Here is a 22848-nt window from a genome sequence, read left to right on the forward strand (position 1 = left end):
TTGCACCACAGAGCATCTAGAATCCAGAATTTCCCGGGGGCCTTAAACGGGCCCCGGACCCCACGCCGTAAGGGCTTCGCGCTCCGCGCTCGCATTAATTCTCGGAGCATGCTCTAAAGGTGTGCCCCCCGTCTAAAGAAATCCTGGATCCGCGCCTGATAACAGGCACATTATGTACATGTGTGCACACTTTATACCCAGGCGAGGGGGTGCTTGTTAAGACGGATAATGTAACAACAATGGACTGATAGTGTAGTACATTTTTACTACACTATCGGTCAATTTGTGTGACATTATCATTATCGGTTAGTGATACAGTATCGGTCAATTTGTGTGACATTATCAGTTGGTGATACATTATCCGTTGGTTACTACATTATCAGTTGTAACAACCTGCTGTATCAGATTGGGACCAGCCAGCCAACCCCAGCAAGCCTGATGGTCAAGTAGTTGAGACATTTGCACTAGGAAGCAGGAGATTGTTGGTGCGAGTCTCACTCGAGCTGCTTTTGAATTGTGAAGTTTTGGTTTTGTGTTCATTTTTTTGTTTTTTGTTTTTAAACATTTTTTTTAACCAACTCCCCCCCCCCTTTTAATCTTTGGGACTTTTGTGTGTGGAAAGGAAGTTTATTTCAGAAGTTGGCCCAAAGTTTGCTGAGTTTTAATTGATTCTCAAGAAAAATGAGCTCATTTTCTGGACTTTTAATGAAATTTCAGGGCAGCTGTATATGTAAGTCCACTTGCCAGAAAACTGTGTCTGGAAACAGTTTTTTTGTCAACGAAGATCACATTTCCATTCTGGCCCACAACCATCCCATGTCTTTGGCGGGTAGCTCACCTTTGTTGCTTCAGCCACGGAGACATCTCCCCAATGTTCCGTTGCAGCATCTTGGATAAATTCCTCAGAAACTCCCTGGTGTTGGTCTATTTGGTGGATAGCTGGTCCTCATACAGCTGGTTCCACAGTGGAGTCACCATGTTGTTTAACCTGTAGATTGGGAAAAGATGTGAAAAGCACATCCAGTATTCCAGAGTCTTAACAAATTTTGGAAAAAGTGAATAGCTCAACTGCTATAAGCCTTTTTCGATATATGGCAGACATAATACAAGGGTGTTATTTGATTTGGGTATATTGGGGTAACTTAATATGCAAAAGACTAGACCCAAACCAAATAGCGCCCTCGTATTGTGTGCACCGTATCTCCAAAGGGTAATGGATTGTGTGTGGAACTTGTCATCTTTCTACATACAACCATTCTCCTAACTTCAGTTCATAGTTCTGGTAGTGCATGAGCGAATTAAAGATTAAGCTTGAGACAATGAGGGTAATGTGTTCAACTTAGACAGTTTATCAAATAAAATAAGAACCATCTGAAACTGTGAATCACACACACTCTACACAGACATGCCACCTTTAATGCTGTACCTTCTAGGGAAAAAAAACAAGGAAAACTGTCCACATAACAGTTTTATTCAACAAATGCCGGATGAAGTACTAAATTTACTTAAAGTTCCGTGCTATTTTCGAGTTTCATCCCGAAAAACAGATTTCTTTACCAATCTGCTATTTTTCAAGCAATACAAAAGTTATTTACTTTTGAATGAAACACCAAACACAAAAAAGCTCACGTTCAGTTATTGAATTATTACTTTACAATTCCAAATTATTGGCTGCCAAACATAATTTCTGTTCTTGCTGGGTAGGCTGGTTCCCCCCCCCCCCCCCACAATCAGTATCAATAATGTACGGACGGGAGCCAATCTGTTGGCAAAGCTGGTCATCAGTTTGGGCCAAGAACAAAAAGAAAAGTTCATGGGTAATTTCTTAGTTTAACATTTCATCACCGACACCACGAACTGACACCTGGTGATCAGCGCTGCAGAAATACAAATCGGAGAAAAACGCTTTTAAAGGTTTGACACGAATTTACTCACTAAAATAATCCATCTATCTTAGAGGTTTTGGTATCACTTAACATGAAAATGCTTAAACTACTCAATTATAAACGTTATATTGTGAAAATCTGCTTAGTTAATTAGAAATTAAATGATTAAGATGGGTGTCAGTTCGTGAAACCCAAAATTTATGTGTTTTCGGAGAGTGCACGCATGCAACAGCATTAGTGAGTGTCACTTCGTGAAAACCTAAATTGACGCATTTTGGGAGAGTGCGCGCACACACTGCGCATGTGCGCACTCTCCGAAAACACGTAAATTTTGGTTTTCACGAACTGACACCCTGTGCAGGGTCACTTCGTGGTAACAAAAAATACCAGAATTGACCAATTTTTTTGAAAATTCACTAGTAAAATTTGCTTATTTTAGATGATTTCAGCAATTTTAACTTCGTCATGTGAAACTTCATGATACAAACTGCTTATATGTGCAAAAAAAGAAAATTTGAATTTTTAATTTTTTGTGTACACATGTGATGCAGAGGGTGTCAGTTCGTGGTGTCGGTGACGATTTGATAGCAGAAGTCTACATGTAAGTACACTTTCAATTTCAAGCAAGAGAGTGTAGGAATTCCATGGTTTCAAATCTTTGTTGATGCAGTGACTATTTGTATCTGTATTTTAAATGTCTTTCTTGATTATCCAAACACCAAATCTAAAGCTTGTGTCAAGATTCTAAATGTGAGATATAAATAAAGGTGTTGTAAGCAAAATGTAGCGAACGACCTGAAATATTTTTTTGATCGGCATCTAATTTTATTTAGTTATAGATAATTGAAGTGTTACGTTATGTCTGTGATCTATTATGAGCTGTAAAACTCTGTAAAAAGTGCAGAGTGCCATTTCACTTTTTTTTTAAGCAACCTAGATATGAGCAAAACCGACGGATTACATAATGTACATGTAAAAAAAGTCTTGAAGAGAAAATAAAAAGTTATTCTGAAGCATATCTATGCCAAAGTCAACTGAAACTCTATTGCCTACTTTGGTTTAGTATGTATTCAAAACAAGGAACAAAGAACTAATCCTTACAAATCTTAGAGATGAAAAAACACTAAGGGGACAAAATGCAGAAGCTTTTTGTTTCAACTACACATTGCTCCAGGTCTTATTTTCGCTATTAGTATAAAACTGGAGTGATCTTGAAATAGGACAGAACACTCTTTGCTACATCTGAATAAAAATGTTGGATATGGAGAACGATGAAGTTGAAAAGCACCTTGAGAACTTTATCAAGACTCACAAAAGAAATTAACAAATACTATGGTTAAGTACTGAAATCAATGCACCAATTGGCCTCCTCTTAAACTTGGTCTTTCTCTTCACAGTCATTCGAGTGAAGTCCATGCGTACATTCATCAACATGTACTTATCCAATCTGGCTGTGGCTGACTTGCTCTTCCTTAAGACTCAATGTATATTTGTATTGTGTTCATCCGAAGTGTACAAAGCATTCCAGAGTGTCAAATAAAACCCGGGACATACCGTTATTTTGTTTTACCATTTTGGATTTCCTCAAAAACAAAAACAGTAAACAAACCATTGACCGTTTTGTCGTTTTACAGTTTTATAAAACGACAAACAGTATTAAGATAAATACAGTTTATCCATTTTATAAGTTTAGGAAAATTCATTATAGCACAACGATCCATTATTTTTGTTTTACAGTTTTACACAAATAACTTTGAAAAACAGCAAAACGGTCAGTATTGAATACACACTGTTTTTTTATTTTAGTGTCATAGTTAACAGTCCGTGGTGCATTTTGTGGCGGTGGGCAAGGGGGTGGAGGGGGACCCTGCTTTACACGAGTGTTGGCTCGGCATATTTAATGCGTGGTGTGATTCCTGGTGCGGACCCTGACCCCCTTCTCATGCGATTCAGTTGGTGGGGCTTAAAGAGTTGCAAGCAAAAATGGCGCTGGAAAACTGCAAGGGAGGGCATTACTTTTCACAATGGATACAGGATGGTAAGACGTTTGATGAAGTGCAGATATTTTGAAGGAAATTGTAGTTTAAGTCGACACAGCTCTTCAATAGCTAATTCGCAAATTCTGTCGTGAGAACGAAAATGTAAGGAAGGCCCAGGCAATGACTCGATCCCAAGGATAAAAATAAAGCAACTAACCGTTTAACGCTTTCTACAATTAAAAACAACAACAAAAAGTATTTTTGTGTGTGTGACTTAATACCGTTTGACCGTTTCACAAAACTGTAAAACGACAAACGGTCAAAAGTTCGTTCGCTGTGTTTGTTTTTGAGAAAATCCAAAACGGTAAAACAAAATAACGGTATGTCCCGGGATTCAAATACATGTTTGTTGCTGTTTCTAGTTATTTTGTAGTGATCATAGCAGCTGAGAGATTCTCTGCAGTGCGCAATCCTCTGACATTCAAGGAAAAAGCCTCTAAATCTCGAGCAGCAAAGATATCAGCAGGACTCTGGGTGCCAACAATTATTGTTGGTGTGATTCCAATATTCTTGCCAGAGACTTTCTTTAAAGACATCATTTTTTGAATTAATTTCGTTACCCACACTACCTGTTTAGTAGCCACTCTTGCTTTGTACATCTTGGTAGTACTGTAGTTAAAGTGTGCAAGCAATCAGCACAGTTGCCAAATTGTCCCAAGCAAGCAGGCAAGCTCCTCTGTATGGTTATCATCAATACTGCCATTTTTTTTCATTCTGAACTCACTGAACGCTTCAGCTGCAATTATTTATACTCTGGGAACAACTTATACTTTGCCTGCCCAAGCTATTGAATATCTAAAACTTGCAGAAAATCTTCAGACTTATCAATAGCTCAATTAATTCCCTCGTCTACAGTGCTGACTAACGCTGACTATCGTGCAGCTGTAGTCAAGGCTTTCTCATTCCTCAAACTGTGCTGTCGTTATAAGATGGAATTTTTGCGTCGGGGTGATATAAATCAAATTAGGTTTTGCCCTGCACCAACGTTTTTAAACACTGTATACTCAGTGTATTACCTCCCGAGTGAAAGTTGGAAAAAATCACTCGGGTGGGACTCCAACCCACGACCTCCTGCTTTCTAGTGCAGATGTCTTACCACTCGACCACCGAGCTAACGGGATCGGGTGGCCGGTTCGAATCTGATGTACATAGCGGCAGGTACCGCATAAACTACATGTATTATAAGATGGAATTTTCTGTTCGAACCGGCCATCCGATCCCGTTAGCTCGGTGGTCGAGTGGTAAGACATGTGCTGTCGTTGCTTCCCAAGACGGAATCGCAGCCAGGGAAGCAGATTGAGCTTCATGTGATTCCACATGCAGGCAGAAAATGACCAAGAGCACCATGCTGCCAGGCCAAGCGGCAGCAAGCCACCAAGCCAAGGGCATGTACAACACACAGCGAGTCAGCAGTCACTGGAAAGCTGTCAAGAACAATGTTCCTTTTTCTCAGTGCTTGCACACGCGGTACATAACGCATTGATATTCGTGTATGAGGCAACTTTCTCTCAGGAGGTAAAGCCCCTGTCACACTGTCTGTGATCTTATGTGCGCTCTTACTGCGTCCTTGAAAAATAGCTGGGGTGCAAAAACAACTACTAGATCGCAGCAACAACTACATACAAGTTGCCAGATGGGCCCCGGAGGGTCTTAATGGTCTCCGATGAGTGCCAAGATCTTTGAACATGCCCAAAACAATCGCAACACCTCTACGCTCTGGCCAAGGCGCCGCAATGACGCAACTCGAGGGGCTGTGCGAGCGTGAATCGTGCGACATTGAAGTGGCATTGAGGCAGCCTAGGGGCAAGACAGTTGATGTACATGTAGTCTCCATGAGAAAGTAACTTGACTGCGATGAACTTGTAGAATAATTTTGAAACTGGACTGTGTATTGACCGTTTTGTCGTGGTATTTATACAGCGCAAGTGACGTCACATGAGCGTATTTTGGTCTAATAGAGAGCGCGACGCGAGGTATTAGGACGTATCAACAGCGAGCAGAGCGTAGTGTGAGCGCAGTAACAGCGCAGCGGCAGCGACTAGATAGAGTAATTGAGCTTGACAGGGGCGCATAGAGAGCCAGTTGAGCGCATCGTAAGCGTGGGGAGGGCACAGTATGAGCGTCAGAAAATTGTCATTTTCTTGCGTCCTCGCTGCGATTGTTAAATTTATGAAATATTTTTGGTCGCCGTAAGGTCTCCTATGAGATCGCATATAATGTGACAGGCCCTTAACACACTGAGTAAACAGTGCATATACGTCGGAGAAGGGCAAAACCTAATTTTCATCTGCAAAAATTCCATCTTGTGATTGGCGCATATTACCGTGAAACGCCTTACTGGTAACGAGAAACATTCACAGCATATTATCAAGAATAGAAAAGTATTTTACTTTAAAGTAGGGAATTGTCAATACTTCCTGTGTCATTAGTAATGTGCAGGACCAGAACAGTTTGCAACCAACTGTCAGTGTCACATTCCCTGGTTTGCCCCTCCCCAAGAAATATGACCATCAGAAGTCTGGTACACCCGTCACACAAAATAAATTGTCACAAAAAATAAAATGTCAATTCACTTGACAATTTATTTTGTGTGACGGTGTTCCAGACTACTGAGGGTTATATTTCTTGGGGAGGAGCAAACCAGGGAATGTGACAAATGGGGGCTCATCCGGGAAATGAAAAAACAAATTGAGAAAAGCCAGTAGTCTCAGGTGTGTGGTAATACACGATAGATGTTCAAGGTGGTTTATGGAAGCCCTTGCTAGGCAGCGTGCATTGAGAAGCCCAAATTGCGATGCCTATAGACAGATTGTCATGTCATGTTGGCGATTATGTAACGTGCACTAAGTCACAAGGAATCAAGTTTTTTTTTCTTTCTTTTTTTCTGTTTTATTCAAAGATACAATCAACAATTAAATAACAATAATCTATGTACATGTACAGTTAATCGTCTGCTCTATAGGTACTAATGAATTACACACAACAAAACATTCTAACAAAACAGTTTACTCGACATGACGAAGCTGCAGTTCCTGCCCAAAAAGGATGATAAGGTTGGAATACTGGCCAAATTTAAAACGACTCACTGTTTGTTTACCTATATTAATTAAAGTATTCAGAAACCGATAACTATTGTATGTTTCCCCGACTCCGAAAAGAATATTTTCCACGGACAGACTGATCGATTTGCCATACTTAATGTACATGTAGATGCAGCAATCTTTTCGATTTCGTTCCAAAGGGGTTTTACCATTTTACACGACCAAAAAAAGTGTTCAATGTAATCAATACTATCATGACAAAATGTACAATTTTCTGAATCACTCTTCTTCCTTTTGCAAAGCCAGACTTGCGTGGGGTAACAGTTATGAATGATTTTCCAATTGATTGAAAAGGACTTACTGTCTGGACAGCAATAGTTGAGCCTCTTCCATATTACATCCCAAACAAAGTTATGAGTGGGGAATTTGTTTTTCCAAAATGTCTCTGCTATGGGTGTAGTGAATTTTGTGTCAGTAAATTTCTTCCTTATGCGCTTCATATTCATCTTAATTAGCTCATTTCGAACATCAATATTAATGTTACCAATCGTTTCTTTGGAAAGTTGTTTCCATTCCACGGGAAGGGAATTAATGACAATATAATATTCCAGTAAGTAGTTACCGTTGTTGCCAATGATTTGCCTAATCTGATCAGGGGTCATGAAATTACCGTGGTTGTCATAAAGATGATAAACGTAAATGACACCAGCTGAGATCCACTTTTTCAGAAAAATCGGTTTACCCTTGAATTTGACTGCATGGTTATTCCAAATTCTTTGCTTCGCAACTTCAGTAATGTCTGCAGCCTCTGCCCGTGGGTTGACTTCCAGCCAAGACAAAATGATGTTCTTATAGAAGGGCGCAAGGTTATTCAGATCAGAACAGCAGAGCAAATCTTTGGCACTACAGTTACTGTGAAATACAGAGAGATCTGGACCAAGTTTATCAAATTCAAACAAAGCACAATTCTTCCAAGGAAGGATATCATCATTGGCTAGTCTTTTTAACCATTTCAAATGCAAGGTGTTAATAACACTTTTCACATCAATCATATTCAAACCACCTTGGTCATATGCACCTACTATAGTGTTTCTCTTAACCTTCTCGCTTCCACCCCAAACAAATTTGAAAATACATGAATTAACCTGCTTTTGAATAGACTCAGGAACAATGAGTGATAAAGCTGGGTAGAGAATCTGCGAGAAAAGCAATGATTTCACTATGATGATTTTACCTTTCATAGTAAGTTTTCTCATGGCCCACATTTTCAAAATTTTCCTCATTTTGGCTAGTCTCCGTGTCCACTTCTGCTCAATGTCTTGAGCTGGAGTGAAGCTAGAGAACACAATACCCAAGGTGGTGATTTCTGACTTCCAAATAACATCAATAGGGTGGTCCAGTCTTGTTCTATTTCTACCAATCCACATAGCCTCTGTCTTATTTTTGTTGAGTGACAGGCCTGACACAGATTCAAATTCTTCTAAAATACTAAATACAGGACTAAAAGAATTATCATTACCGAGAAAAAGTGTCATATCATCTGCGTACTGAGTGAGGGTGACTGTATTGATAGGATAATCCCTCTTTGGCAATGAAATACCTGTAATTAATGGACTCTGCTTGATCTTAGCCACTAATATTTCCACACCAAGTATAAAGAGTAAAGGCGGGAGTGGACAGCCTTGCCGTACTCCTCTGTGGAGATTGAAATAACCTGAGACCCATCCATTATTGATGATACAGCTCATGGAATCATTGTACACAGTACTAGTCCACTTTCTCAAGGAAGGGCCAAAGTTCATGTACTTCAGGACTCTCATTAAGTACTTCCTATCAATACAGCCAAAAGCCTTTTTAAAATCCAATGAAAGCATGAAACCTGGAATGTTACACTTTTCACACTGGCGAATAATGTCTTCCATGAGTCTGATGTTTTCGCCAATGAATCGACCTTTCATGAATCCCGTTTGGTCTGGGCTAATAAGTGAAGGTAGAACATGGCGAATTCTTGATGCAAGGACTCTTGTGGCTATCTTATACATGTAATCAATATTCAGAAGCGAAATCGGTCTCCAATTGTTTAGTGAACGTACATCCCCTTTCCCTTTGTACAACAATGAGATTAATCCCCTCTTCTGCGACACTGACAGTTCTCCATTGTCATAGGCTTCATTTAAACTGTCAACAACAATTGGCCCAATCACGTTCCAGAAGGTGACATAGAATTCCTTTGTAAGGCCATCCAGCCCAGGGCTCTTGTCATTGGCCATTTCCCCCAAGGCATCAGTACACTCATCAAGCATAATTTTGCCCTCACAAGTAAGTTTTTCATCCTCAGAGAGGTGTTCTATGTCACAATCATTCACGAATTCAGCAAATTTTAAGTCAACATCTTTGACAATTGGTGAATACAGACGTTCATAGAATTTGACCTGTTCTTCTAAAATATCATCCTGATCTTGGAATTGCACACCTTGGTCATTCACCAGAGTGCAAAAACTTCTGCGTTTGGCATTACACTTTTCCAGGTTCAAAAAATATTTTGTATTTTTTTCTCCTTCCTCAAACCATCTCGTCTTAGATCTTATTCTAGCCCCTTTTGACTCATATTCAGATGCAACATTATACTCCAGATTGAGCTTGTCAAATGTACTGAGATTCTGAGGCGAGGGATTATCTGACAGGTTTTTACAGCTCTGAAAAAGTTTCTGCTCCAGAAATTTTAACCTATTCTTGCGCAGCATTTGTTTCTCTCTGCAAAACTGGATTGTGAAACTGCGAATCTTGTTTTGACAGAAATCCCAGAATATCCTCTTCGACAGTTCATGCTTCAAGCTCAAACTAGAGATGTCATCCAAGAGTTGTTGGATACATGTGATATATCGGGTGTCCTCTAAAACGCTGTTATTCATTTTCCAGTAACCTGTTGTTGCTTAAGTTCAGTATTTCTGGAATCTCCCCTCACAAACGCACTTGCGCTAGGATTAGTTTGACAGTGCTTGTATTGTTCTTGTTCATAGGGCTATCTAGCTCAATCTGCAAGTCTGGAAGTAACAGAACGAACCGACGAAGAAACAGGGCAAGAAATACAAAAAGTTGCTGGGTGCATAACCAAAAAGTCATCGCTATCAGGCCTCGATCTTTACCGCGGCCACCGCGACCAAAGGCCGCATGCCCTTCCAACTTGGCCGCAATGCCCCTTCAAAAAATACACACGTCGCGGCCAACTTGGCCAGCGTGCCCTTTTGTCATGTTTGTATTTTACCTCTGCATGTCCCGTCATGACAATCACACATCACAGATATTGTGAAGAGGATCTGTGCATACAAACACCATTCAACAAATGTCTAGTCGCGGCGAAAATAATACACGTCTTTTAATAGTTATCGTTGTGGTATTCGTAACTACGTACACACGCGCGTCATCTCATACCCCCGGTACACCATAACCCAGCGCAGCCCTTCCCGATCTCCTGGCTATGGCCCAACATACGGCGCGGTGCCACTGTACGATGTACCGTACATTATGCACATTATGCCATTGCAACAACCGCTAACCGGAGCGTAATTATCATAATACACTAACCCTAACCCACCTCACTCCTCCAAAATCCTCCTGGCGGTTTTGGAGGATTCTAGAGGATTGAGGATGAATGGTGATTGAAGCACATGAGGATTTTGGAGGATTGAGGATGAATGGTGATTGAAGCACAAGAGGATTTTGGAGGATTGAGGATGAATGCATTTTGAGGCAGGACTGTCTGATGATTTTGAAGGATTTGGAGTTGGTTATCCTTCATTTAAACACGAGTGCAAAATTTTGGGATGAGGAGGATTTTGGAGGATTGAGGATGAATGCATTTTGAGGCAGGACTGTCTGACAATTTTGAAAAATTTAGACGGAGTTGTAAAAAATTTTGGAGGATTTTGGAGGATTGAGGATGGTTGTAAGCAACAAGGGCCTAGGGGGTTAGGGCTAATATATTCAACTACCAGGAAAACCTTGGCGTTGATTGGTCAATATTGCAACGTTAATATCACATGTATTTTCACGTGACTGACATATTGTGCGGGCAAGTTGTCAAGTTGATGATTGCAGTGAAATCTGTTCAATGACGTGTTTGTTTTCAATCAATTTTTTAGAACATTTTTATGTCTTTCTGCACCACGAAAGGTACAGAAAATAGCCCCAAAAATGTTAACACAAATGGTGTAAGGCCGACACGATACTTAAAAAATGGAGGAATCGCCGCAGTGGACAAGTGACTGTCGTCATGTTTACCGCATGCCACGCCTGCTAACAGTGCTATTTGGGTGCCTAAGTTTGAAGATTCCAGATCAACATTAGTCAATGTTATCTTACAGAAACATCAACTGTATTATTTTAACTGTATGATATTACGAAGAAAGCGATTAATTTAAAAATTTGATCAGAACATTAAAAGCTACAAGCGATAAAGCGAAATCGGAAACGAAGCTCTTTGAACATGGTGTACATTTGTACAAGAACTGAATACTCTTGATTGTTTATGTGACCTAGAAAATAGGCGTGTATACAATGGCTGTAAATAAATGTAAATTAAAGGTATTGAAATGATTGACCTTGGTGCCCCCTTGAGTTGGCCTTGGTGCCCTGTGGAATTTTGATGAGGGCAAGGCCAAAGTGGCCTGCCCCTTTTTTGCCCAAGATCGAGGCCTGCACTATGCGAATGTGCAGGTCAAATAGGAGAAAATTTGAAACTGTCTTGTGGGCATGAAGTCCCCATGATTAGTGTCACATGTACAATCAGTAATCAAATTCCAGTAGGGCATCGAAACGGTTAATTACGGTTCTGCGTGATAGCTGATGTAGTACGGTTTTCGTCAAACAGAGTTTAGTAGAAGGAACAAATGTTGGAGCCAAAACAAAAGTGTGTTCTTCTAGACAGTACACGGAATGTTTCAGTCGCGCGTATTGAAATAGATTCGCTGTATTTTGTAGGAACCGTGAATGCATAGTGTATGCCAAATCCCTTGTACGATATTATAGGGAAACATAACAGGTGTTAAAGACCCACGTGATCCTGATCCCAGTTGGTCAGGTAAACGAAATGACACACCGGAACAGAAATGCCAAAGCCCTCGCGACGAGAAAACAGCTGCAGTTGAGACAAGAGCGCAAAAGCTAAAGAAAGTCACGAACTTGCATCATCTTAAAGTTCCCGAAGTGCAAAATCTCTCGGAATCTCGTACGTAAATAATTAAATCGCAACATGAACATCCGTTGTTGGAAAAGCTATTGACCCTCGGGGAAACACGTCAAAGCCGACGAACGGGTAAGGAAAACGAAACTAGGTATTTCGTCTCGGACGGATTACTCTACCATGAATTCGCTTCACCGTCGACAGAAAAAATTGTGTAATCACACAGTTGGTACTCCCAAAGAAAATGCACTCAAAGGTATTGAAGCATGTACACAATTCCACCATGGCAGGGCATCTTGGTATCAAGAAAACAAAAGACTGCGTACTTGCAAGGCGACATCAGAAGATACTGCGTTTCCTGTGACATATGCCAAAGAACGGTCGCGAAAGGTCGTGTCGGCACGGTTACTCTACATGTAGGTAGAATACCTTTAATTGATACGCCGTTTAGACGAGTAGCCGTAGACTTGATAGGACCAATTCACATTCTGACTTTGGTCGACTATGCAACGCGCTATTCGGAAGCCGTAGCCCTATTGAAACAGAACGCGTAATGGAAGCGTTGTTTGAAATCTTCACTCCAATGATCTAAATGAAATGCTATCAGGTATGGGCGCACAATTCACCTCCGATCTAATAAAAGAAATACGCAGACTTATGTCAATGAAACAACTGCAAACTACACCCTACCATCCAATCTGTAATGGACTGTTAAGGCGCATGTGCAGTGAGAGACCGCGTGATTGGGATCGGTATATCCCTGAGCTGTTGTTCGCATATTGAGAATCTCCGCAAGAGAGCACAGGCTACTCTCCCTTTGAGCTCATGTACAGTACGGTTGTTCAGTACGAGGTCCTCTTACTATCCTCAGAGAGTTATGGACTGGAGAAAAATTAGATAAAGAGGTAAAGACAACTTACCAGTATGTCATAGACTTGTGTGAACGGCTAGAGTCTACTTGCGAACTAGCTTGAGAAGAACTCGCGAAGTCCAGTACTAGCTATAAGAAATACTACGACGCGCGTACTTGAGATCAAAAGTTTGATACCGGTCCCCAAGTATTAGTTGTCCTGCCAACTGACGCGAACAAATGACTCATGCAATGGAAAGGGCCATTTCCTGTATTACGGAAAGTTGCACAACACGACAACTGTATTGAGATGAACAGTAAGCCACACACATTTCACGCAAATCTCCTCAAAAAGTACATAGTTCGATTCACTCTGTTACCTTTCAGAACGGTAAATGCACCGGCTACTTTCATACGCATGATGAGAAAATTGCTGGAAAACATACAGCATGTCGTGAATTTCATTGATGATATTCTAATATATCGAAACAATTCAAGATGTTTTGAACCCCTTGCGCAAGGCAAATTATGGCCGGATATGATTTCCTTGATTTTCTAGGGCACATTGTAGGAAACGGTGTTGTAAAGCCACAGACGGAAAAGATCACAAAAATCCTGAATGCATCTTGTCCACGAATGAAAAAGGAAGTTCGATCACTTATAAGCCTTGTTAATTACTATTGCAAATTCATTCCGAACTTTTCCGATCTGACTAAGAAAGGAAAACCAAATCATGTGAAATGGGAAGAGGCACAGGAACATGCATTGAGCACGCTGAAAGCGCCACTTGTATCTGCGCCCATCATGCATCTGCCAGATCACAGCAAATCTTACATTCTTGGTTCAGAAATACTTGAAAATGATCGTCTAGGCAAATGGATTACAAAACTGCATACTTATGTACACGTTAAATGTTACTTGAATGAGGTTTTTGTGTGCGTTTCAATGAGCAAGTTTGTTTTTAAGCTTTGTCTGTGTGAAAATATACATGAGTTGGCACAAACATCTACATTTGTACATTTGTACAGTATAACCCTACATTTTCCACTGCAGATATTTAAAGTGTTTGAAACAGATTTTGAGGTTTTTAGTTGATGAAGGGTTACGATGCTCCAGGCTTTAAAATACTTTTAAGAAAGTGCCAAGTTCCATATTCATGAGCAATACAGTGATGTCATGAGCTGGAACTTCAGTGTCACTGCTGTTTAAGGACGGAAAGTTACAAAGTGTTCTGGTTGAGGTTGATGTGACTGTTTGTTCATTGTGCACGAGGCACAGGCAGTCAGTCAGATACTTTAACAACACACTGCAATGCAATGAATTTTAGTTTCACAAGTTACACAGAAAATCACAAAGCTGTAAATGTAAAATACCTAAAGCGATATCACAGCAACGGAAGAAACAACTATTAAAGTGTACGGGCATTGTAAAAAGTGCACTGGAAAAAAGATTACAACTTTCTACATGTACATGCAGTTTACCATTACTTTCATATAGACATGAGGCTAGGATATTTCCAGGTTTTAGTGAAATTCATCCAATTGCCTTTAAATTCTGTTAAACAAAATTACAAAAAGACCCTGAGAAATCTTCACCATGGAAAACATTATAAACTCTTAACAGAGCACAAACTGTATTATCATTATCGAGAGTTGAAAGCATAGAGAGCAAACTCACCGCAAATCCAAAATATCTTGGGAGGTTTTGGATCTCAATCTTGAAGATCTCTGAGGTGAAGTGCTGTTGCGTCAGATAGTGATAAGGATCCGTCATGGCAGCCCCAGTCACCGGTACGTCAGAGGTGCTGGTGGAATGGTTATCTTGTGGGTCAAGACCTGATGCACAAAAACAAACAAATTAAAAGACCACCTCCAATCAGAGAAAATAAGTTTACTTTGATTTTTTTTTAGGCATGAGATATTTGTAAGTTTAATTATGAGTTTTTAAGTGAGACACTGCACAACAAAATCAGTTCACACTGACAAACAGATCAATGAATTGCAAATTTTGAATAAGAAACATCCCAAAGTTGAATACTGTTAATATAGATGTACAACAATTGTACACAGTACCTGAAAAAAGATTAATGCTTTAAAATATGAACCTCATTGTAAAGTTTGAGATAAACCTATATATAAATATCTTTATTTGGACGGTTCCCAAAAATGACCAATTTCTAAAAGCTGCTGTTTTTGTGTGCGTAATTCAAAACTGCCAAGCACAAATAATGCTATGTACTATCACCATTCTGGTATTTGAACTAGTATGCTTTTCTGATACTTGATACTTTATTGATGCCTCATAATATTGTGATATATTTATTTGCCTTTTTTAATGGGCTTTGTATTAATCAACAAAAGAATGAATCAAATTAGGTTTCCCCCTGCACCGACGTATAAACACTGTATACTCAGTGTGGTACCTCCCGAGTGAAATTTGGAAAAAAATCACTCACGACGCAAAATTCCATCTTAAGCCGTGTCCGCACTGGACTTTTTTTTTTGGAAGGTTTTACCGAGACGATGGTAAAATGAGAAATGGTCAAATGTGACCACTGTCTGCACTTGGACTTTCGACACGGGGAATTTTACCCAGACCGTGTGGGAGAAGTGACCGAGCTGTCACAGTCACGTGCACAGGAAATAAAATGCCGATCACATTTTTTTTTCAGCCCCCGATAGGCACAGTATAATATTACACACACCATTAAAATGCACAATATAATCGTAACATACGATGTTATTTCATCTTGACACGATAAATCTTGACGAAAATGCCTACTATTCTGATGCATTTGTGATGGACGACATCGAAGCCATGCGGCAGCAGTTCCATCGGTAATCGCTGGTTCCCACCGCATGCTAACAGAATCAAAGCTATGATGTACACTGTAGGACCGAAACCAGGGACTGCGGCCTACGTACGGTGCCATGCAGACTACACGGCGTAACAGGACGAAATTGGATCGTAGAAAATACAAAACAAACATTGGTGGAGAAAAGGAATAACTGCAAAGTATTTCCCAGAAGGTGATCTTGATATTTTCTGTGAATGTATTCTCCGTTAAAATATATTTATAACAAGATTTTAGCGCTCAGACTTGACACACCGCAGCGTACGTGTTTCCACAAAATGTTCGGCCACATCACGTGTGGGATCGTGCTGTTTCTGTATGCATGATACTCGCACTCGGGCCGGATGTCACTTTCCTGAGCCACTTTTACCGACTCGCACTGTCCGCACTGGACTTATCGTCTCGGGAAAAGTGACCTGGTCAATTTTCCTGGGCGCGTGGTCAGTTTTCCTGGGCAGCAGTTGGCCAGTAAAAGTAACCGTTGGACTCAGGAAAAGTAACTGAGAGGAAAACGTCCTAGGCTGTCCGCAATGGACTTAAAACAGGAAAAGTACCCATAGTCTCGGTAAGTTTGACCAAAAAAAAGTCCAGTGCGGACAGGGCTTTATAAAAGAATGAATGTTTTAAGATATGAATGGCTTTGTAAACTTGCATTCATTCATCAGAAATTCACAAGTTTAACAGTTGAACAAAGGTTCAAGGACAGAGGAAACGACAGACGTGGCGGAGGTGTCTTTATCTTGGTTAAGGATGGTTTCTCAGCCATTGAACTTTCTGAAGATGGTTGTGAATTACTCTGGTGCCAACTACCGCTCAAGCCGAAAGGAGAGGACATCTTCATCGCTGCATATTATAGAGCCCCCGACTCCTACAGGCCAGAATCTCCAAAAAACCTAGACAGAAGTCTGAGTAAATTGCAGGCTCAGGTAAACTCCCCATTCGTCATTCTTGGAGGAGACTTCAACATCCCGGGCATGCTTTGGAACCCAAGGACTGGTACATGTACTTTCTCGGCAAACGGTATTCAATCCAAAATTATCAACATCGCAGATGACTACAATCTCGAACAAAAGGCAATTAATACATTTTTGCTCATATTTTTGTCAAAGTACTTTCAAATGATTTCAAACTTTCTCAAGTATTGAAACAACTTAAGACAAATATTAAATTGAGCAATTGTTTAGAATGCATTGATACTGTTAATAATATAACCAAATATATGGATGTAACATGCACTGCTTCCCAACCCGGTGGAATGACCCAAAAGCAAGTGAACAGCGAAATCCGAAGGGCTAAACGCACACATTTACAAGAAACTACATCTACAGGTAACCCCCAGAAATTTTGGCGCTACGTAAACAGCACTTGTAAAGACAACACAGGGGTTCAGGTTCTAAAACTCAACGGGAAAAATATCACATCTGACCAAGAAAAAGCTGAAACCCTACAAGACCAATTCTGTAGTGTTTTCAGCAGGGATGACACCGATGTGCAGCCAGTTCTACCACCGAGTCCCTACCCAGACTTGACAAAACATCACCGTGTCTGTTAGCAGAGTCCTCAAGTTACTGACGTCGCTCAACTTGAAACTAGCTGCCAATGAAGTTGCCCCAGTGCTCGCATTCATATTCCAACAATCACTTGACCTGGGTTTTCTACCATCTGACTGGAAGAAAGCCAACGTAACACCCATTTTTAAGAAAGGCTCTCGTGCAGATCCGGCACGAGACTACAGACCTGTGTCGTTGACCTCTGTTTGTTTTAAGTTATTAGAGCACATCATTGATAGCCAATAAATGAAACACCTCCAGAAACACGACATCCTGAACGAAAACCAACATGCTTTTCGTAAAGGCCTGTCCTAACAAATCACCACAGACATGGCAGTACTTGACTTCTCCAAAGCATTCGACATAGTTTCTCATCAAAAACTGGTCCAAACATTAGACTACTACGGGATAAGGGGAAAAACACAGAGATGGATCAGGGAATTCTTAACCAACAGGTCACAAAGAGTTGTGGTAAATAGAAAATCTTTGAAATGGCAAAGTGTCGACAGTGGCATACCACAAGGCACCGTGCTTGGCCCCCACCTGTTTTTACTTTTCATCAACGACATAAGCAAATCGGTGACTGGCACAACTTGCCTTTTCGCTGACGACTGCCTGTTATATCGGAAGATCTGCTCATCAACTGATGAACTGATGTTCCAAAAAGACCTGGACAACTTGGCTCACTGGGCGCAAACCTGGGGAATGAAATTTAACTCCAGCAAATGTAACATCATGTGAATCTCCGGGAAGCGGGCCCCCGGCAAAACTAACGACACCATGTTAGGATCCAACCTCGTAGAGAAAACCAACATGACATATTTTGGAATAATCATTCAGAATAACCTAAGTTGGAATCACCAAACAGCACATGCCACTTCCAAAGCAAGTCGTATATTGAACTTCATCAAAATAAATTGTCATTCTGCATCCAGATCAGTCAAAGAAATGCTGTACTTAGCAGTAGTCAGACCACACCTAGAATATGGCAGCATTGCTTGGAACCCTCACATAGCTAAGAACATAACATTCCTGGAAAAAGTGCAACTGATGAGGGCTGCTCGTTTCGTAATGCGAGATTATTCCAGACTGAGCAGTGTGACCGACATGTTGACAACCCTAGGCTGGTCTTCACTGGAAGAGAGAAGGAAAGTTAACCAACTTACCTACTTACCTACTAGAATAATACACAACATAGTTCACATTAACTCATCATCCATAGTCCCCAAACCAGCACCAGCTCGTAGAATTCACAACTACCAGTTCACAGAAATTGCAGCAAAGACAGACATCTATATGCAGTCATTCCTACCCAGAACTATCCGGAAATGGAACAAGCTCCATCAAGACACCACAGACGCCCCAAACCACAACACCTTTAAGGATTTAGTTTAGTTCCACTTCCCCAAGGCCTCCTTGCTAGACTTCCACGTGGAGTATTCAGGATAACCACCAAGTACCAAGTACCAAGTAAAGGTGCAATATTTTTATGATATTGAACCCTCATTCCCCCAATTAAAAAAACTTACCTGGAAAGCAACAAAACTATTTTGCAGCAAGATTAATTTCACTGGGTTAAAGTATTAAGTTTTCAATAAGCAAGAATGGACAAAATCACATGAATGGGATTACACTCAAGTAGCTGACCTGGCAAAGGAGCAAACGTCTTCACCAAGTAAAAGAATAACAAGTCACCTTTGGATTTGTCCTCCTCATCTTCATTGGGAATAGCATCCATAGTGATGGCCACATCTGTTGGCATCTTGACAACATCACCCTCTGTAACTGTGGTTGACGTTACCTCCCCAGTTGGGACATCATCAGAAGTTGCTCCCTGCTTCTCATCCATTTTGGTGTTATTACGTTGGACCAAAAACACACTGGAAATATAAAGAAACTGCACATAAAGCAGTTGTATACTATTGAAAGCCATGACCAGTGGGATATCTAGGGGGAGGGGTCAAAATTTGAAATCACAACGTGCACCTGAAAATAGTATGGTAACCATATCGTGTACATGTCTCAAGGCAGTGCGATGTATATGTGGATACCATACCAGTATGAGATGCGAGCTGTAAATGTCGCCACAACACGGCTGCGACGCGACGGTTCTATCTGAAAAGCCACCAATATCATCATTGTTTCCCCATATTTTAGCCAGTGTAGTTCTGTTTCAAGTCGATCCTTTGCTTTGTGATGACTGCTGCATGGTATTTAGGTGAGTTTAATCTCAACTAGGTTTGGATAATCGGGGAAAAGGACAATTTCTGTTGAGGCAATTTTTCATGGCCTCCGTCATTTTCCAACTGCTGGGGAAAAAATAGTTGGGGAAGAATTCCATACATATTGCATACACATCACTAATATTTCCCCACAGTGACCTATCAGCCATCAGAAACGGATGACATGTTTAAAAGTCAAATTTAGCAGGGAAAATATTGAAACGTTTACGAAGAAAACACTTCAAATTTTTCAGACCAGTGTCTTAGGGTTTGTGCACCGGGTGTCAAGTGATGTCCAGGTGTGGAACTCTTTCCAATAGTTGTCCAAACATTTGGGACTCTCAATACTGTCTATGAGAGTCCCAAATTTTAAGGTATTGAAAACTTGCAATACAAGATGGAGATGAGAAACTCCAGCTCCAATGCTCATCACGAATTTGACATGTAGAGCTGGAGGCACATCTAGTTTTTGTCCAGCAGTTGAAAATTGGCGGAGGCCTTGAAATTTGGCAAATACTAAAGTTTTCCCTTTTCCCCTATTATCCAAACCCAGATGAGATTAAGCTTACTTCACACCATGCAGCAATCATTTACGAAGCATTTGGTCGACTTGAAACAGAATTATGCTTTCTAAGTAAGAGTTGAGGCTTTGCATGGTGGAGATACTAAATAATGAAAGGTTTGCGGAAACACCATGGGAGAATAATTTCTCAACTAAGAGAATGGTTCTGAAAAGCACCAGAGGTATCAACTCGAAGTTCCGGTCAGTATGCTCTGACTGTCTTCAGGAGAGACATTTCATTATTTATGCTTTATACTAAAATATGAAAAAAATTATGATTTTGGTGGCTTTTCTACCTTGTATACTGCATTGGGGCTGCTATTGATGACATGTATACATTCTTATGTTGTTTTCAGAGGAAAAATAAGATATGGCTTGATATAGACCCATGAACGTGGCTATATACATGTACATACATGTATGCACTCAATATTTTGTTATTGCTGCCAAGAAGTTTAAGTGATCATTTAAAGCTACAGTCCATCATTTGCAGCTATCCAAAACTATATTTAGTGTTGAATAACTACTTGGTTGAAAGATAGTAAGGGGACAAAAACTCCCTGTGAAATTATTTGTTCTGGCATGCTGTCATTGGGAAGAAATCAATGAAAGAAGGCCTTTCCAACGATGCATCTAAAGGCACATGGTTGGAAATTTCCGTTAGTAGTTCCTTTTTTTAGTTGGCGAAGTGCGCGCAAGCGTTGACATGATGCACACGCTCGCGCGGTTGTTTTAATTCATCAGATCAGTGCGTGACATTGCGTAGCTGCAATTAGCTCAGTGAGAACGTGTCTCCAACACTGAATTCAGGCCAAATTCAAAACAAGATTCAGCATCTTTTGATTTGAAATCGAAATCCTAGAATGTTGTTTTACTCGAAATGTAGGCCTACAGCTGAAGCTGAGCTGAAACTTCACCAAATTAGTTGTTCAGTACCCTTCTTTAGATTTTGAGCGTGTTTGTTGCTTCAAACGAGTAAAATACACAATTTACAAATGATGGACTGTACCCTTTAGAGAATATTTTGAAACTTTTATTTTGTTTTCTTTAAGTACATTTTTTTGGGGGGGGTGGGGTGGTCCTTTTTTGTAAACAGAAGGATTATTGCTGCCAAGAAGTGTTAGTTATTACTTCAAGAATATTTGGAAACTTTTTTTATAATGCTTCAGTGCCCGATGCGCATTCTGTGTGCACCAGTACCAAGGTAGCAAGTTCAAAGCTTATGATGTTCTCATCCAGAACGAGCTTTAGCAAAGAATTAAACACTTAACAGATACAAAATAAGAGAAAGCAAATTTAAAGATTTACTTTCTCTAAATTTACTTTTTTTCAGTTGTGTCTTTACATAATCATTAATCTCATATTTTTAACAAACATTCGTTTCTTGACCTTTTTGTATAGTTACCTGGGAAAGATTTCCATATACGAAGTTCACTCAACACCCTGTGTACAAACCCTATGAGATTGGACTGAAAAATTCTAAGTGTTTTCTAAGAAAATGCTTGTATTTTTTCAATGCTCAAATTGACTTTGATGACAAGAAATTGCTATCTGGGGGCTTGTTAGTCAATACAGAGGAAAATTAGTGAACTTCATATATGGAAATCTTTCCGTTACCTGAAAGTTCTTTAAAATATGGAAATAAATGTTGAGATGAATAGGAGAGAGTAACCATTTCATCTTCACATATGGTGACTGTCAAAGTAATTCCTGCATTTGTTTTCTTGCGAAGTCTAATAACCAAAATTAAAACACATATTACTAGAGCAGTCTGTACTTTTAATTGATTCAGTACGACTTGACTTACACGTAATGGAACGAGACGTCTTTATTGAAGGTACGAGTTGTCCAAGGTACGAGTTGGCATAATGATGTCACATTAAATGTATGAGTTGTCCAAGGTACGAGTTGCCCAAGGTACGAGATGACCTGTTTCCTTGCACATTGGAACAGCAATACTGGGTGATTTGGCAATAAATAGTTAATGCGGTACCCGCTGCTAAAGTTCAAATCGAACCGGCCAACAGATCCCGTTAGCTCGGTGGTCGAGTGGTAAGACACCTGCACTAGAAAGCACTGGACATCGTGGGTTCGAGTCCCACCGGCTTGATTTTTCCCAACTTTCACTCGGGAGGTAACAGACTGAGTATACAGTGTTTATACGTCGGTGAAGGGCAAAACCTAATTTGATCAATTCTAAAAGTTTACATTATCTTAAAGAAACCTAAAGGTATTTTTTTTTTTTTGCCAGAGGTAAACTTTTGAAATCACTAAATCCGACTTTTTGCCATAGGTAAACTTTCGAAATCACTGACTATGACTTTTTGAATTGACATCGTCATCGATTCATGATGGACTGCAGACAAGCAATCGTTTCTCGGGCAGTGCAATGGTTCATCAGAAAACTGCAGGATCATCCGTAAAATCAAAAATAAAATAGCAAGAAATACACAGTTTGGTATGGAAATATATTTAGAGTGTAAAAATTCAGTTCGGTAATATTTGCAAGTAAGTCTCTAATGCCGTTGAAAAATGGCAAACTGCAACAATGTCACCGTGAACGGACGGCCACATTGGCCGGTCAGCACGGCACAGGAACTGTGTCATTTTGCAGTTTGCACAGTTGGCTAGGTTGACCATACGTACCGGCCCATGAACCTGG

At 40.3% G+C, this 22848-nt stretch overlaps 1 protein-coding gene across 2 annotated transcripts in view; it reads right to left on the bottom strand.

The window, feature by feature from the left end:
• Positions 1–702: 702 nt before the first annotated feature.
• Positions 703–22848, bottom strand: part of LOC119743069 — a 28100-nt gene continuing 5954 nt past the window's right edge. The window contains exons 1-4 of one of the 2 annotated variants that reach the window (XM_038219415.1): positions 21994–22206; positions 19098–19282; positions 14676–14833; positions 703–988 (exon numbers count right to left, since the gene is read on the bottom strand). In XM_038219415.1, the coding sequence (XP_038075343.1) occupies positions 947–988; positions 14676–14833; positions 19098–19251 (354 nt within the window). In that variant the 5' untranslated portion in view covers positions 19252–19282; positions 21994–22206 and the 3' untranslated portion in view covers positions 703–946. Of the gene's footprint in view, positions 989–14675; positions 14834–19097; positions 19283–21993; positions 22207–22848 lie in introns of those variants that run through there. The other variant, XM_038219416.1, reaches the window with a different exon arrangement.

Source organism: Patiria miniata, unplaced genomic scaffold (genome assembly GCF_015706575.1).
Source record: "Patiria miniata isolate m_02_andy unplaced genomic scaffold, ASM1570657v1 HiC_scaffold_6, whole genome shotgun sequence".
NCBI lineage: Eukaryota > Metazoa > Echinodermata > Asteroidea > Valvatida > Asterinidae > Patiria > Patiria miniata.